This window comes from Littorina saxatilis, linkage group LG5 (genome assembly GCF_037325665.1).
Source record: "Littorina saxatilis isolate snail1 linkage group LG5, US_GU_Lsax_2.0, whole genome shotgun sequence".
Classification (NCBI taxonomy): Eukaryota; Metazoa; Mollusca; class Gastropoda; order Littorinimorpha; family Littorinidae; genus Littorina; species Littorina saxatilis.
The window spans coordinates 4,899,965-4,918,423 of NC_090249.1; the positions used below are offsets into that span (position 1 = coordinate 4,899,965).

Consider the following 18,459-nt stretch of genomic DNA (forward strand, 5'->3'; position numbering starts at 1 on the left):
CTGACGTGTCTTTCCAGCCAGTTTCTTGAACAAAAATGTTTCATTGTGTTACTGCTGCCTTTCTATACCGTTAGGTGTAATGTAGAGTATGTGCTGATGCAGACGATATCAAACAGACACTGAGACAGACAGACAGACAGACAGACAGACAGACACACACACACAAGCACACATTCGCGCACGCATATACACACGCAAACACATACACATACACACACACACACACACACACACACACACACACACACATCGAAATTCTTTTGACACGTACCGAACATAAGCTTTTATTTCTTAAACCGTGCCAACATTTACATGCTACATGTTCGGGTCAATGTGACCCAAAACGGGCTGTCAAACGAACCTTTAAGCTGCAAATGACACAAAGCGAGCTACATACTCATGTTAGTTGGAAACTGCCTCAGGACAAATACATGAAGGGGATAATATAACTGTTTAGAAAGCTTTCAAAAGACCCAAAGTGCGAAACACATATAATAAGTACTGCTAGCTGCATTTGTTTCTGTCTGTTAGGTACACAGTAAATTTTAAGGGGCTTATTGTCCGTCAGGACTTAATTGCCTATATTGGACATGAATTGGTTTATACGATTCGAGTTTTACGCCCTCACGGCTTTTTGATGTTTGCGTGTTTAGGTGGTATCAGCCATCTGCACTTATGGTAGAATGACCAAGATCTTTAACGTGCCATTGTGGTGACACGGGGGTGGGAGATGGATACCGTCTCTGGGTCTGCACTTAAAGTTGACCCGTGTCCGTCCCGGCCCGGATTCGAACCAGCGACCTCTCGATCACTAGTCCAGTGCTCTACCACCTGAGCTACCCGGGCCCCCGTTAGTTACACTAATTTAATGTTTCACTAAATGTATTGCGGTAGACTGAAAATCGAGAGGAGTTGAGGGTAAGTACTTTGTGTGTGCGCACCTGACTAAACAGCTTAATTATTATTATTAATCATTATTATTATTAATTATTATTATTATTAATTATTATTATTAATTATTATTAATAATTATTATTATTAATTATTATTATTAATTATCATTGCACTGGATGCATGCCAAAGATAAACCAGTACAAACCACAGTCATACACTCTTCTTATCCGTATCAGTCACTCTCACAGAATAACTGTTCACACCAAAATGTTTGCGATTCAGTCCACGTTAAGTGAAATATTATTGAGTAATCAATTGTTTTCTGGAACAAAAACATGTCAAAGAAAATAATTATGATGAATGTTCACACAGAACATTATTGACAAGAATACACAATGTTGTAAGATTAACTAGAAACACGCAGTCCAACAGTTGAACGGTTTAGCTCCCTTGACCTTCTGTTTGGTCAACTAGGCCACAAACACTTCTTTTTCTCCAACGGAAAAGTGTTGACCCAAATTTGTTCAGTCAATTTTATTTCAGCTAATATCTTCATAGTTGGTGAGCATGAACTTCAGTTTGTGCATGGTCATTCCATAAAGTTTCCGGTTTGTGTTTAAATGGTTCGACTCTTAATTATCTTCTCATCAAACTGTTTCCAAATAACATATCCGGAATTGTGAATGACGCGAACGCGTTTCTGAATCGGGATTGCCCTGAACCTAGCTATAATTCATTTCTTCAGATCACCGATGATCTGGGGTGTTTTTGTATACTTGGACCTTCAGCTATTCCAAAAGGTAGAACACCGGAAGGTTTAAATCGAGTGAGAGTGGGTATTGTTCAGTGTTTGACCTCCTACTGTTGTGTCAACCCCGGTGTAACGCGAGAAAGAGCACAACAAAACATAGAGCTCCTATAAATAGCATACGATCAACGCTGGGAGACAACTCTGTTTGGGATTACTGCTTCAGTCTGTCACACTTAGAATGGGTCAAAATAAGGCCAGGGTCAATACACATTCTGTCAAGTTAAGACACTTAGTATCAACGAAAAGTAGTTTGAAAGTCTCTCCTGCTTTGAATTGGTCAGTGTCTATGATCGGGAACGCGAAACAAGTGCGACTCTGGCATGTAGCCGCTATGGCACACAACATTTGGAAGAGCGGCTATACTTGATTGGGTACATAGGATTCCCGAGTCTTCACCAAGCGAATGGCTCTCACACAGGAACTTATGTTTAGGCTGAATTCCTAGGCGTTCAGAGGGAGAAAGGCACTCACACTGCATCTTGGATTCAGACCGGATTTCCGATCGTTCAGCGTGCGAATGGCACTCACATTGATACTCAGGTTCAGACTGGTTTCCTGAACATTCACAAAGCGAATTGCACTCGCGCTGCTGCCGTTGAGCTTTCTTTGAAGTATTGTACCCACGCTCTTTTGATGGCGGGATGGACTCAAGGTTTGCCACCCCTTCAACACCACTGTTTGAGTCTATGACGAGAACGTTTTGCAGCGTTTGCTGTCCTAAAGGCGAATCAGCACCAGTCACTGTTTGTCCATCTCCGTCTTCAGCTGAGTCCGCGTTTATCTCGGCATAGCAACGGACAACATCCTTCTGAATAGGTGGAGAGGACACAGTTTGTACAACTAATGTTGCGCTGAACTTCTCGTCACTTTTGATGCCACACTCAATGACTTCGGGCACGGGGGACAAAATAGGTCGGTCCAGAGCAGTATCGTGGCGGATCTGTTTCAACCCTTTAAACACCTGCGGAATTGCAGCCGGAGAAGACTGATGTCCAGAAACCCGTTCTGTGGGAGATGTAAGGACGTCCAGCTGCGTGTATGTCCCTGTGGTTGGACTCAAAACCGTTCGAAGGTATGACTCGCTCTGCTGCCCAAGCGGGACGCTGGCTGAGGCATCCTTTAGTTTCTCTATGGCTTTGCTAGTCACCTTTGGGTCTGTTATGTTGATGCCAGCCGAGGAGTGTTTCGATTCTTCACAACGCAGAGCTTTGCCTGATGTTTCAACGTCATTTCCATGTACCATTTTCACATAACATGTATCCAAGTTAGGCTGAATACAGACAGCTTTCACGTGATTTTCAGCAAATTCCACTCCAGCCTCCCACGCAAAAGGCTGCACGCACTGACTTTCACGATGATCAGTCATCTTTCGCTCTTCTTCTGTGCCTGAGCCACGCTCCTCGTGGGCAGACTGTCTAGCCAGCAGGGGTTCTGACGCATCGTCCTTGCCCTCAACCCCCTCCTCTGCTAACCCCGCCTCTTGCTCCACACAAGGCTGGCAGTGTCTTGCTGCGCGGTTTGAGATCGACGTCCTCGGCGTCCTCGAAGTCATCTCTATCTCGGTGATGTTGTTGTGACCTAGACCACTGGTAGGTAGGTCTATACACTCCTTGCTGCCTGAGTTTGCTCCCCTGTCGCTACTCTTATTCTCGCCTGTCGACTCCACGCCTGAGTCTTCTGACGTCATCGAGCAACGGCCTTGATAGGAGACGTCTTTTCCTGCGTATGCTGTCTTGGGCTTAACCTACAGAAGTGACCACGTTTGTAAATTAGTACACGCAGTGTTATAGACCGAAGAATCTGTCGGCATTAACATTATGCAAAGTAAAATATAAATTTACAAAGCAATATCGTCGTTTATTGCCTTCTCTGTCAAAATCGCCGCTTATTGCCTTCACTGTCAAAAACACTGTCAATTAATCGATCAATCAACAAGCCATCCATCGATCAATCAATCAATCCATCACTACATGTAAAGATTTTTTAGTCAAGCAGTATGTAAGAAATGTTAAGTCCTTTGTACTGGAAACTTGCATTCTCCCAGTAAGGTAATACATTGTACTACGCTGCAAGCCCCTGGAGCAAATTTTCGATTAGTGCTTTTGTGAACAAGAAACAATTGACAAGTGGCTCTATCCCATCTCCCCCCTTTCCCCGTCGCGATATAACCTTCGTGGTTGAAAACGACGTTAAACACAAAATAAAGAAAGAAAGAATCAATCATTAAATCAATTAATCATTCAATCAATCAATCGATCAATCAATCCATCCATCAATACATCAATCAATTAATCAATTAATCAATCAATCAATCAATCAATCGCAGCATATGTAAGTTAAAGAAATGTCAAACATATAATACTCATTAATTTTGTACGCAGTATTATATCAAGACATCTTTACATCTAAACAGTAGTTATTGTTTTTTTTCTTCTGACGATGAATTTGATGAGCGCGGGTTCAATTCATGTGCTAATGACCGAGAGATAAACAGTTCCTCTTAGTCAGGCCTCGATGACGTTCATGTACAGACGCCCAGGAACTGCACGATATGGGAGATAATTCGATCCAGGGCTATACTGACTGATCAAAGTGACGGAGTTACCTCCCATTTTGAATACATGACAAGTGTTTCTTTTTTCATAGGTGCATCCCATTGCTTTTGCAGAAATGTGATACGCTGACAAAACAAAATATAAAATTTTCTAGAATCAAAAATAAACCACAAAAATATGACTAGCATTTGAATACGATTGAACACTGAATATTTTGCTTCATTTGTGGCAGTAAGGGCCGACACGGTACTTCGAGGCAGAAAATGAACATCTGATACATCTACTGTACGCTATATATCAGCAATTCTCAGAAAAAAAATACAGTACTTTAACCGGACTGATGCTGTCTGCAAGGGCAAGCATACAGTAATGTATCTATCTTTACTCAAAGTGACATTTAAGATTTAAAGGTAGCCTACTGTCCCTAACGCATGCCCCATCATGTCCAACACCACAGATTTAATTGTCAAGGCTTCCTCAGGGAATAACATAAAATAGAATAAAATCCTGTCACATGAACGCATACCCAAAATCGCTGTACTTTGGGCGGAATGGCCTTTTTTCTGAATTAATTTACCTAGATTTACAAAGGCGTCACTCACAAAAATTAACACACACCCCCCCCCCCCCCCCAATCACCCAAACACGCACGCACGCACACACACACACACGCGCTCACACACACACTCACACACACACACAAACACACACACTAACACACACACCCGGCCAAAAGCCATAATGTACAGGAAGCAGCCAAGCGGCTGTTGGATTTGTAGCATGTGTTTCGGCTTAGGGACCCACTTTACCCATGTAAAAAGCCTGGCAAGATTGTGTGTAGGTGCACATCATCTCTTCCATGCAGGAATGATTTATTGTCACACAGTTTTAATCAATCAATATGAGGCTTATATCGCGCGTATTCCGTGGGTACAGTTCTAAGCGCAGGGATTTATTTTTTTATTTTTTAAATTTTTATGCAATTTATATTGCGCACATATTCAAGGCGCAGGGATTTATTTATGCCGTGTGAGATGGAATTTATTTTACACAATACATCACGCATTCACATCGGCCAGCAGATCGCAGCCATTTCGGCGCATATCCTACTTTTCACGGCCTATTATTCCAAGTCACACGGGTATTTTGGTGGACATTTTTATCTATGCCTATACAATTTTGCCAGGAAAGACCGTTTTGTCAATCGTGGGATCTTTAACGTGCACACCCCAATGTTGGTGCAGTACCTACCTTCAGTCCTTCTTCCGGGCCGTCAATCTTTAACGGTGAAAACTGTCCTTTCTTCCTGTTCGTTCTTCTCACGCACCATCTGAAAATAACAACATTATTTAAAAAGTATTCAAATTAAGCCTCAACATTTTTTTCTGAAACTGCTATTTGCTTGATCTTCAAGCAGCAGTTGCCGGTGTAACACGAAATTTTTACTCCACGAAAAATTTACTCCGGAGTAAATATTTCGTACGAAATTCTTACTCCGAGTACACTTTTCGTACGAGAAAAGAACTCCCCAAGGCATGAAAAAATTACTCCCTCCACGAAATTTTTACTCCCCATTTTGTTTACTTCAAGTAAAAATCTCGTACACAAAAATGGGATGCGGGCGAAGGGATAATGCCAATAAGTGATCTCGCGCACACGAATGTCGCGCTACCCTCCTTCCACCCCTTCCACCCCTTCCACCACCAAGACTAACAGGGGACAAGGGAGTAAAAATTTCGTACACCTGGCATGGGAAGTTAAATTGCTCGTGTTGGAGTGAAGTAATTTATTCGTTATTTATTCGTCAGGGGAGTAACATGTTTGTACGAAATGTTTACTCGGAACTCACCTGTCTTGGGGAGTAATTTTCTCGTGCAATGGGGGAGTGCGTTTTTCGCAAAGGGAGTAACTTTTTCGTACGAAATATTTACTCCGGAGTAAAAAATCTCGTGGGAGTAATTTTCTCGTGTTACACCGGTTTACTGTGCAGGTTTGAAGACACGGCTCATATCTCAACCTACTGTCCTCTTTCCCTTTGTGTCAATACCCCCACCCCCTCCCCCCCCTCTCTTTGTAAATGCACTTCAAATCCCGTATCGAATGTTATCCACTGACTCAGCTTGGATCCAGTATTATTGTGATGTTCCTTTCCTCGCTTGGTGCTGGACGAAGTTCTTTACCACGCGTTTCCTGTTACCTACCATTCTGATAATCATCGCTCCACGGCTATCACCAGTTTCTCTCTGACAGCATGCTAAATTATTGCGCGAATCTATCAAAACAAGAATACAGAGTTATCTCCCATATGTTTTTCGCGAGCACTGATCTAAATTTGAGATCAGTGTTCGCGAGACGAAAATGATTGCAGATTGGCCGACTTCGACAGTGATCTCCGTTCTGTTCTTCACAGTTATGATAAAGACATCGTTCTAGTTATGATAAAGACATCGTTCTAAGGTCAAAACAAGTCGAAATTTTGAGACTGCTGTCGGAAGGAGACCGTGATATATGGTTGCATCACTCTCAACTGGTCACAGAAAAAATCGTCTGCACCGGCGCGCACCGAAGCCAAAGTTGATTATCACGTGACACTTTGGGGTTGTTTGCACAGTATATACATCCGCGAAAGATAGGTCGCTTGAAACTGTCTTACATATCAATTCCTTTGTAATTTAAAAATTACACAACACCATGAAAAATCATTATCGACGATCGCGAATTTGCTTATATCCCTAACACATTACGAAAAGATTTAAATATGTAAAAAATCGATTTCCTCTCCAGAGAAGGAAAACCAAGGCATCCTGTCAGGGATAGAATGAGATCCGAAGGGAAGTAACTCATTTTTGACCTGAGTTCAGGATGGTTACCTACGTGGTGCTGGATTTGTCTGAGGCGGCTCGATTGAAAACGATTTTCTCTAACTCAGGGTTGAAAAAGAAATCGGAATCGCCTGTCGCCTTCCTGTTGTCACCTTTGCGTTATATTCGAATTATAAACAGATTAGTGCATTAAAACCTAATGTCTAACCTCGTATCTCTGTCATGGCATACAAAAGTTACATCACAAAATTTAAAAAAAAAACAAGAAAATACGAATTTTAATGCCAAGAACTGATTTACATAAATCAGGATTAAATTATCTGGTGGCGTAGAGCATAAACGAGCAGGGATAGCAAAAAAACTTTTTAAAACAAGATAGTACTAATCGTCTTGAACAAACTTTCTTCTTTAGCACTATGAGATCTCACGATGAGACGAAAAACCGAGGTCCCTTCGTGTACACTACATTGGGGTGTGCACGTTAAAGATCCCACGATTGACAAAAGGGTCTTTCCTGGCAAAATTGTATGGGCATAGATAAAAATTGTCCACCAAATACCCGTGTGACTTGGAATAACAGGCCGTAAAAAGTAAATATTCGCCGTAATGGCTTGAGATTTACTGGCCGATGTGAATGCGTGATGTATTGTGTAAAAAATTCCATCTCACACGGCAGAAATTAATATGTAAATCGCCGTGAGCTCTTGTGAGAAGGGGCGATTAATAAATGTCCATTATTATTATTTATTATTATTATTATATAAAAATTGTTTTGATTTGTTTAAAACGTCCTCCGCTAGCCCCTCGGCCGGACTGTAAAAGCCTGTGTCAGGGATCATGCTACTTTACACGGCATGGATGTTTGTTGAGGTTAAACATTAATTTGTGAATTGAAATTATCAATATCTTCCACTAGTTTGTAAAGCAAAGAAACGCATTCGCGTCAACAACAACTCACGTCAAACACAGGATACACAGAGGAAAGGCCACAGTCAGTCCTAAAGCCACTCCAACAGGAACAGCAAGATGGTAGCTGTCGCTCGTCAAACCTAAAACTAGTCATTTAAAAAAAATATATCAATGTATATCATTTTCAACAAGCTTTTTATAGTTTTAAGCTGCCGCTCATCAAACCTGAGATAAGTCTTTCTTTTTTTTAAATATCTTCTGTGTATGTCATTTTCAAAAAGCTTTGTTTTAAGCCTCGGGAAGAATAACCAAACAACATGTTTCAGAACATGGTAAAGAACAGTTGAAGAAAAACCACAACCACAACAGCCGTATGAACATGTATATTAACATGAATAAAAACATTGTTTAAACCAACAACAACAGGAACAAGATTAACAACGACGACGCTGACAACAGCAGCAGTAGCAGCAACAGCAACAGCAGCAACAACAACAACAACGACAACAACAACAACAGCAGCAGCAACAACAACAACAAAAACAGCAACAGCAGCAGCAGCAGCAGCAACAAGAACAAGAACAAGAACAAGAATAAGAATAAGAATAAGAATACTTTATTAACTCAGTGTTGCTAAAGTATACGGAAGAAAAAGTGTTGTTAATGGGAGACTTTAATTTAGTTATGTCAAATGAGTTGGATATCATTGCTGGTGAAAATCATAAACAAAATGAAGTTGAGTTGTTGAAAGATATAATATTTAGACTGAATATGAGTGATGTTTGGAGAATGTTGCATGGCGAGGAAAAAGAGTATACATGGTGCAGACGTAACCCTTTTATCGCACGGCGACTGGATTATTGCTTTGTAACAGAGGACATTATTCCAAACTGTGTAAGTTGTGAAATTGTGTCGGTTGCAAATACCGATCACAGAGGGGTTTTGGTGGAAATGTGTGATTCCCAATTTGTACGGGGCCCAGGCTACTGGCGCTTTAATAATTCCTATTTGAAAGATCAAGCATTTGTTGAAAAAATGAATGCGTTAATAGAGGAGATGTGTAATAATGTGCCTAGGGGTGCTAATGCTCAGGATCAATGGGAAACATGTAAATCAAACATTAAATCGGTTTGTATAGAATTTGGTAAATCAAGGTCAAGAAGCCAGAAGAATGAATTTGTAGATTTACAAGCAAAGTTGCAACAGTTGGAAAAACATTGTGCAGAACAACCTAATAATGAGAAATTGCAGGCAGAAATGTTTAATGTTAAATCGAAATTGGAAATAATGACCATGGATAAAGCAAGAGGAGCTCATGTACGATCAAGAGCTAAGTGGGTAGAAGAAGGAGAAAGAAATACGAAATATTTTTTGAATTTGGAAAAAGTACAAGCCCAAAATAATGTGATGACACATGTGAGGGCAAGTAATGGTGATATTGTTGATGATCAATTTCTTGTGTTGAATGAACAAGTGCAGTATTATAAATGTTTGTATGGTAAAAGTCCAGAAAGTCAGGAACGCATCAGGGCAGAAGCAAAGGAATTTTGTGATGAAGAAGAATTGGTTAAATTAACGAACGAAGATAGTAATGTATGTGAAGGGATGTTGACGGAAGCAGAGGTGGCAGCAGCATTAAAGATGATGAAAAATGGTTCATCACCTGGAAGTGACGGACTCACTACAGAGTTTATTAAAATGTTTTGGAATAGATTAAAGAGCATGATTACAGACTCGTTTAATGAAGCCTTTCGTAATAATAATTTGTCTTTTACGCAAAAACAAGGAATAATTAAGTTATTACAAAAAAGTACAGAATTACCCAGGGAAGACCTTAATAATTGGCGTCCAATTACCCTACTTAATACAGATTATAAGATCTTGGCAAAGGTTTTAAATCAGAGATTGAGTTCGGTTATTTGTAAGTTAGTAAATGAAGATCAAGTTGGTTACATAAAAGGAAGGAATATTGGAACCGTGATTCGTACAATAGATGACGTAATAGAGTATTTAAATCGAACGAATAAGTCTGGGTTTATATTGGCCCTTGACTATCGTAAAGCGTTTGATTCCATTTATAAGGAATTTATGATAGAAGCATTTAGATCATATGGTTTTGGTGAAGATTTTCAAAAATGGGTTAAGCTTTTAATGACAGACACTTTTAGTAGTATTAATCACGGAGGGTGGATTTCAGAACCGTTTCCCTTGAAGTGTGGTATAAGACAAGGTTGTCCATTTTCACCCCTGGCCTTTATATTGGCGGTGGAAATACTTGCCATTAAAATTAGGAAAAGTGATATAACGGGTGTTGAATTACCCTCAAAGGTGGGCGAGGAGAGTGCCCTAAAAATTAAACAGTTAGCAGACGATACAACAATATTTTTACAGAACAGTGGTGATGTCTTTAAAGTTAAAGATATAATAATACAGTTTGCAAAGTTTTCAGGACTGACCCTGAATGTTAATAAAACCAAAATAATGAAAATTGGACAGCATTGTGGTCAGCAAAAGTTGCCCTTTGAGTGCACAGAGAAGATTAAGATTTTAGGTATATATTTCGTAAATAATGATAGAGCAATAACTGTTGAACAGAATTGGGTATTAAGAGTTCAGAAGATTAAGAAGTTGATTAAGATATGGAGTCGACGAGATTTAAGGATTCACGGTAAAATTGTAATAATCAAATGTTTTTTTATTTCACAGCTAGTATTTGTGATGCAGACGATTGGATTGCCAGAGCGGGTTTTGACAGAGTTAAATAGATTGTTTTATAAGTTTATTTGGCAGAGAAAGTGTTCGAATAAAAAAGCATTTGAAAAAGTGAAAAGAAAAGTAATGGAGAAAGAAATAAGTGAAGGTGGGTTGAAAATGCTAAATGTGCACAGGATGCAAGAGTCTTTTTATTTACAATGGGTCGGACGTTTGTATGAAGAGAAGGGAGCAAATTGGACGTTTATACCACTATGGTTTCTGGGACATGTTGTTTCAGGGTATGGTTGTTTTGATTTGAATGTTAAACCGAGTAAGGAATTGAATTTGACAATGATTGGAAGCCCATTTTGGCAGAGGGTAGTGTGGACACACTTGAGTTACAAGCGTAGGATGGAACATGATAAGATTGATGTAAACAATTTTTATAAACAGATTTTGTGGAGCAATGATTTGATTCGGTATAAAGGGAAAATGTTGTTTTATTTGTATTGGAAAAATGCTGGGATTGAACGAGTAAGTGATTTGTTTATAGTGGAAGAAAAGAGATTGAAGTCAGCAGCAGAGGTATATATACAAATTGGAAAGAATAATGCAAATATTTTATTGGATTATTGGGCATTAATAAACGCATTACCCAAAGTATGGATTAATTGGATTGAAAATAAACATATTATTGTCCAGATGGATAAGCAATTGTTTGATGGTAGCCTGTATATGATAAAAATAAGCCAAATACGAAAAATGATAGAAAAGAAAAGTGTAGATACTGCTGTAGAAAAACCTTGTGTATATAATTTTTGGTTGAGGAAGTTTGGTGTACAAGTAGATAAGGAAATTTGGACACTTGCCCATGTTTCCAAAGAAGTGAGGTTAAGAGAATTGCAATGGAAAATCTTACATAACATATATCCAACAAATATTTTATTATGTAAAATGCAAGTCAGGGAGAATAACAGATGTTGTATTTGTTGGACGGAAGTTGATTTTGTTGAACATTTCTTTTATGAGTGCATACCGGTAAAGTTGTTTTGGACGAAGATAGAAAACTGGATAGAGGAAAAGGCTGGATTGAGGGTTAATTTTAAGATGCAGGATATAATATTTGGCTATCAAGACACAAGTTGTTGTAAAAAGATGAGAAATTTTGTAAATCACGTAATATTAATTGGGAAAATGTGTATTAGTATTTTTAGAAAGACAACTTGTCAGGGATCAGTGTTCGTAATTTTCGAGTTTCAAATATTAAGTAGAAAATTTGATTTGTAAATATAAGGAATATTTCCATTGTAAAGAGAAAATGTCCATGTCTCGTGAGTGTAATATACCTCTATGTTGGAGTTAAAAAAAGAAGAAAAAAGACCAATGAAGAAGGATGCTCACCGCCTATTTACAAGAAAAAAAGACAGAAAAAAAAGAAGAAAAAAAGGAAAAAAAAAAAAAAAAAAAAAAAAAAAGGAAAGAAAAAAGAGAGAAGAAAACAAGGAAGGGTTGAAGCAGCCTGCATGCAACTGAGGTCAAAAAAAAAAGAAATAAGAAAAAAAAAGAAAAAAAAAAAAAAAAAAAAAAAAAAGAATACTTTATTATCTCATCGAGAAATTCAGGCGTGGTACATAACAATAATACAAACAGGACATTGTTTTTACATAAGACATATAGCACTATATAACAGGGCAGGTTATAAACACACCTCCAACATACCTCTCTAGCCATTCCTTGCATTGTGCTTACGCATTCAGTCAAGAACACATCCATGTCTCACTTACACATCGCACACATGGACATTCTTGTACGCTCAACTTACCCATTCACACATGGACATTCGACCACGCTCCACTTACACATTCTTATATGCTCCACTTACACATTCCCACATGGACATTCGACTACGCCCACTTACACATTCCCACATGAACATCTTTAAAGAACAACAAGAACAAGAAGAACAAGAACAACAAGAACAAGAACAACAAGAACAAGAACAACAAGAACAAGAAGAACAAGAAGAACAAGAAGAACAAGAACAACAACAACAAGAAGAACAAGAACAACAAGAAGAACAAGAACAAGAACAACAAGAACAAGAACAACAAGAACAAGAACAACAACAACAACAAGAACAACAACAAGAACAAGAACAACAAGAACAAGAAGAACAAGAACAAGAAGAACAAGAACAACAGGAACAAGAAGAACAAGAAGAACAAGAACAAGAACAAGAACAACAAGAACAAGAAGAACAAGAAGAACAAGAACAACAAGAACAAGAAGAACAAGAAGAACAAGAAGAACAAGAACAAGAACAACAAGAACAAGAACAACAAGAACAACAAGAACAACAAGAACAAGAACAACAAGAAGAACAAGAACAACAACAACAAGAACAAGAAGAACAACAAGAACAAGAACAAGAAGAACAAGAACAACAAGAACAAGAAGAACAAGAAGAAGAAGAAGAAGAACAACAAGAACAAGAACAACAAGAACAACAACAACAACAACAACAACAACAACAACAACAACAACAACAACAACAACAAACAAGAACACAAATATTTACTATAAAGGAAAGTAAGTTTTAATGTTACCGTTGTCTATCTCAATGGGCTTATTCCACACCAGTCTGCTTACGCCAGTGCCACTGGCAGTGTCAGTGCCGATGGCAGTATCAGTGTCAGTGGCAAATAGACGAATGGCAAAGTGCCACTGGCAGTTCTCACAATACTGAGGCAACTCTCCTTTCTCGGTAGGAACCTCAAAGTTCTCTCCGATGTTCATGTACTGATGTTCTGTCAGACTGACAGCTCTTTCCTGTAGGTCAGTCTAAGAGAAAACACAAAAAGGAAGCTGTTTATTTTTGTGTTTGTGTGAAATGTGTGTAGTTTTGTGTTAAGAGAAAACTGTCTAATTTTGAGTTCATTTATTTTGGAAAATGAAAATCTCTTAGTATATATTTACATATTATACCAAAACTCAAATTTTTACTGAAATGACGCGCCCCATTCTGGATTTAGTCACCTACGATATTAGTCTTAACGCCTTTGCCTTAACTTAATTAACTGAGTATTTAAGCAGTTCTAACCTTAAAAAAAACGTGTAAAAAGTAAAGTACAGTCGGAATCGTTTATAACGTAACCGGTTATAACGAATATTGGTCATAACGAACATTTTATTTTTTCCCTGCCAGCGCTGTTCTTAATTATCACTAAAAGCAAACTGGTTATAACGAAACCGGTTATAACGAGAAACTGCTTACAACGTCAACATTTCTTGTTCCCAGACCAGAAAAAGAACCGGTTAGAACGAAACTATGACGCAAATCCAACTTTTTCCTAACTTATGACTTACGACGTCAACTTTGGGAAGTAATTCATACAACAAGATGGCGACTAAATATTGATTAATACAATACAATACAATACAATAACTTTATTAATCTCTAAAAGAGAAATTACATTGCTGAGCGTTTGTGTCCGTAATAATAACATACATAACACATTCACAATAAACATTTGTTCTTTGTCCTGAGAAAATATAGCACATTGGTTATCACATAAGAAAGTATATTAAAAATAAATTAACATGCATTCACAAACATTTTAACAAACATTTTATTTTTTTCCAGCCAGCGGTGTTCTTAGTTATCACTATAACGAAACCGGGTATAACGAATATTGGTTATAACAAACATTTTATTTTTTCCCTGCCAGCGGTGTTCTTAGTTATCACTAAAAACAAACCGGTTATAACGAAAATGCAAAGCAGAAACAAAGGTAAACTTTTGCAACTTGAATTTGTTTGTTCTGTTATAGAGTCACGCTGCAGCTAATTTTCCTTATTCAAATGTATCGTTGCTGATCTGTGTTGACCATTTCATTTTGCGTTCATTTATGGGAAGATTATTATTTAACGACACTATTATTTTAATCCAACTGGATTGCTAGTGTCGCGATAGTTAAGCATTTGTAAACACTGTCAAGTTGTACAGGTTATTTTTGTGCTTCAGTTTTAGTTTGAAAAAAGAATCCATTTTTCCATAAATATGTAGTTCCAAAAGACAAGGATAATTAAATTCATTACAAATGAATTTATTTGAATTGTTTTCACCAGTTTCTATTTGTAAATTGCTTGATAGTTTAAGTAAACATCTAAGTGTTGTTTTTTTGTGTATTTTCTTTTCCGCCTGCAAAACAAAGCCATTATTTTGTACATCAATTTTTAGACACCAGGTATTTTGTTGTTGTTTTTGTTGTTGTTTTTATTTCATTGTTACATTCTTGGGTACAAGGTTATGGCCTAATAAACAGATTTGTTGAAGAACAGAATTCGATGTGTGTGTGTGTGTGTGTGTGTGTGTGTGTGTGTGTGTGTGTGTGTGTGTGTGTGTGTGTACGTGTGTGTGTGTGTGTGTGTGTGTGTGTGTGTGTTTATTGTTTCAGGCAAACTTTGGTATTTCTGTTGAAAACGATCTCTCTGCTTAATTATTCATTTATTTGACCGTTGTATAGACCACATAACAGTTGATAATTCTCCACTTGAATCTCCAGCTTTCCCTAGGCCTGTTGCATGCCCCATACCCCCCCCTCTCTCTCTCTCTCTCTCTCTCTCTCTCTCTCTCTCTCTCTCTCTCGCATATTCGGTACCTAACTATCAGTGTGTTTCGCTCAATTATCCGTATTTTCGCGAAAAGTATTGTGGACAATAACTTAACTGAGTACCCTTTGTTTAGCGATCATAACGTAACCTGTGACAAGCATATAATTGGCCTGGCAGGTTCAACTATTCTGCCCGTGCGCATGACTTGTACTCGATACGTGCGAGTTAAATGTTGTGTCGGTCAATCCGTGTCTGTACTGTGATTGCCGCAAACTCTTCAGCATTACCATTTGAGCATTGGTAAATTGACTTTTCTGTGACGGTTGAAGTACGATCGAGTTCTAAGAGTTGGACATTTGAATATTAATCATGTCATAAATAAGCTTGATGAGGTAGCAGCTATTCTTCTCAACCCAGGCAAATACTTTCACATTTTTGGACTTTCTGAGTCGAGACTTAACAGCAATATCACAAATGTGGAAGTTAAGATTGAAGGATATAATGTCGTACGTCGAGATCCATCATCAACAAAAGAAACTGGTTTGCTTGTTTATATCCACGAGTCCTTAACGTTTCATAGACTTCATCACTTAGAGCAGCATTCGGTTGAAACAATATGGCTGGAATTAAAATTGCGTAAATCAGCGCCAGTCTTGACCGGTTTCTGCTACAGGAATCCAGCTGAACATGTTAACTGGTTTGATAATTTCGATAACATGATGGACGCTGTCAGCCTTGAATCCAGAGAAATTATACTTTTGGGCGATTTTAATCTTGATCTTCTGAAACCCAACAAGTGCTGGATGGAAAAGTTATCCTTTCATAATTTACAACAATTAGTAACGATTCCAACAAGAGTTACAGCTACCTCATCTACGCTTATAGACCATATATGTGTGTCAACCCAGGCTAACATTATTGAAACCTCAGTTCCAAGTATTGGTTGTAGTGATCACTTTCCAATATGCCTCACATGGTCGAAAAAAGGGGTTAGAATCCACAAACGAAAGCATAAATTCATAACTTATAGGCTATTTTCAAAACTTGATAAAGAATCATTCCTTTCTGATTTAAGTTGTACAGATTTTTCAATAATTTATAATCATACTGACCCCGATGAAGCATTTGAATTATGGTACAACTTGTATATAAAAGTGTATGATAAACATGCACCATTCAGAACCTCTCGTGTGCAGCAACACCCAAAACCAAAATGGCTTACACACGACATTCAATGTGCGATTAATCACCGCGATTTTCTTAAACGTAATGGCAGAGAAGAAGAGTACAGAAAGCAGAGAAACGAAGTAACGTCCATGAAACGTGCTGCTCGCAAAAAATATTACCGTGAGTTCGCTGCATCAAATACGAAACAAAACTCAAAAGCCATCTGGAAAGTGATCAACCAGTTGACACGTAAAGAAACCGTAAAATCTTCTGTCATTGATGTATCTGCGGATGACCTTAACATTCATTTCACTTCTATTGTTGAAAAAATAATCACAAATGATAGATCAAAACAGAATAATCTGGACAAGTTGAAACAGTTTTGTGTTTCAAAAAATATTACACATAATTTAGACATCCCCCTGTTATCTGTGAGCGAAGTCTTCCATTATCTGATATGCTTAAAACAATCTGGTACTCATGGTCTAGATAATCTTGATGGGAAAATTTTGAAGTTGTCTGCCCCTTTTATTGCAGAATCTCTGACATACGTTTACAACTTGTGCCTGGACAAATCTGACTTTCCCGCCAAATTAAAGGAGGCAAAAGTGATCCCGCTATTTAAATCAGGTAATTCTTCTGACCCCGCCAATTACAGACCAATCTCGATTCTTCCTGTTTTATCCAAACCACTTGAAAAACACATATATACACACTTGGCCGCACATTTCTTTCTTTATTTGTTCTTTATTTGGTGTTTAACGTCGTTTTCAACCACGAAGGTTATATCGCGACGAGGGAAAGGGGGGAGATGGGATAGGGGAAAGGGGGGAGATGGGATAGAGCCAATTGTTAAGTGTTTCTTGTTCACAAAAGCACTAATAAAAAAATTGCTCCAGGGGCTTGCAACGTAGTACAATATATGACCTTACTGGGAGAATGCAAGTTTCCAGTACAAAGGACTAAACATTTCTTACATACTGCTTGACTAAAATCTTTACAAACATTGACTATATTCTATACAAGAACCACTTAACAAGGGTTAAAGGAGAAACAGAATCCGTTAGTCGCCTCATACGACATGCGGGGTGCAGAGAAATAAGGATGTGGAAAAGAAGACTTTTGGTAAGTGAAATAAAGGTGATGGATCCAGTCAGGTAGAAATAAGACAACAAGAAAAGAATTGGAAAACTGCAGGGAATAGTAGGGAGAGTTTTCTTGGAAGGAAATATAGGTGAAAGGACTGGTAAGGCAGAAATAAGACAAAAGAAGAGAAGAAACAGAACCGTTAGTCGCCTCTTACGACATGCTGGGTAGCATCGGGTAAATTCTTTCTAGTCCCAACCAATATGGGACTCCCCCTAACCCGCGGGGGGTGGCCGCATATTTGAAGAAATATGACCTTATTCATTCATATCAGTCAGGCTTCAGAGAAAATCATTCGTGCCACACAGCATTAATAAACCTTCTTGAAAACTTGCTTAGCAACATTAATAATAATGAACTCTGTGGTGTCCTATTCGTCGATTTTGCAAAAGCATTCGACGTCATTAATCATGAGTTACTTTTAAGAAAATTAGCTGAGTATAGATTGTCACCCCAAACTCTATGCCTCCTCTCATCTTTCTTAGCCGGACGAGAGCAATCCGTCTGCGTGAATTCCACTATGTCAAGTAAAAGACCTGTGTTATATGGAGTCCCCCAGGGTTCTGTCCTTGGGCCACTTCTTTTCTCTCTGTATATTAACGATCTTCCTTTTAGTGTTAATGATGATTGTGAACTATTTGCTGATGATACGACCATACACACTTCTGATAAAAAAATAGACAAAGTTTATTTATCATTGCAGAACAGTGTAGATGATCTCATTAATTGGACGGAATATAACCACATGAGTCTTCACCCCCAAAAGACCAAATACATGTTAATTACAACAAGGCAAAAAAGACAAAACATCAAGAATAATCCCCATTCCTTATTAATTGGCAACGAT

At 38.3% G+C, this 18,459-nt stretch overlaps 1 protein-coding gene and 1 non-coding gene across 4 annotated transcripts in view; both read right to left on the bottom strand.

The window, feature by feature from the left end:
* Positions 1–255: 255 nt before the first annotated feature.
* The window catches only part of LOC138966108 (uncharacterized), a 48,517-nt gene continuing 30,313 nt past the window's right edge, over positions 256–18,459 (bottom strand). For 2 of the 3 annotated variants that reach the window (XM_070338188.1, XM_070338187.1), the window contains exons 11-14: positions 13,292–13,526; positions 8,041–8,137; positions 5,512–5,590; positions 256–3,449 (exon numbers count right to left, since the gene is read on the bottom strand). In XM_070338188.1, the coding sequence (XP_070194289.1) occupies positions 1,983–3,449; positions 5,512–5,590; positions 8,041–8,137; positions 13,292–13,526 (1,878 nt within the window). In that variant the 3' untranslated portion in view covers positions 256–1,982. The remainder of the gene's footprint in view (positions 3,450–5,511; positions 5,591–8,040; positions 8,138–13,291; positions 13,527–18,459) is intronic. The other variant, XM_070338189.1, reaches the window with a different exon arrangement.
* On the bottom strand, positions 774–846 carry Trnat-agu (transfer RNA threonine (anticodon AGU)). Its single transcript has one exon. It is a non-coding gene; the product is annotated as a tRNA-Thr (tRNA).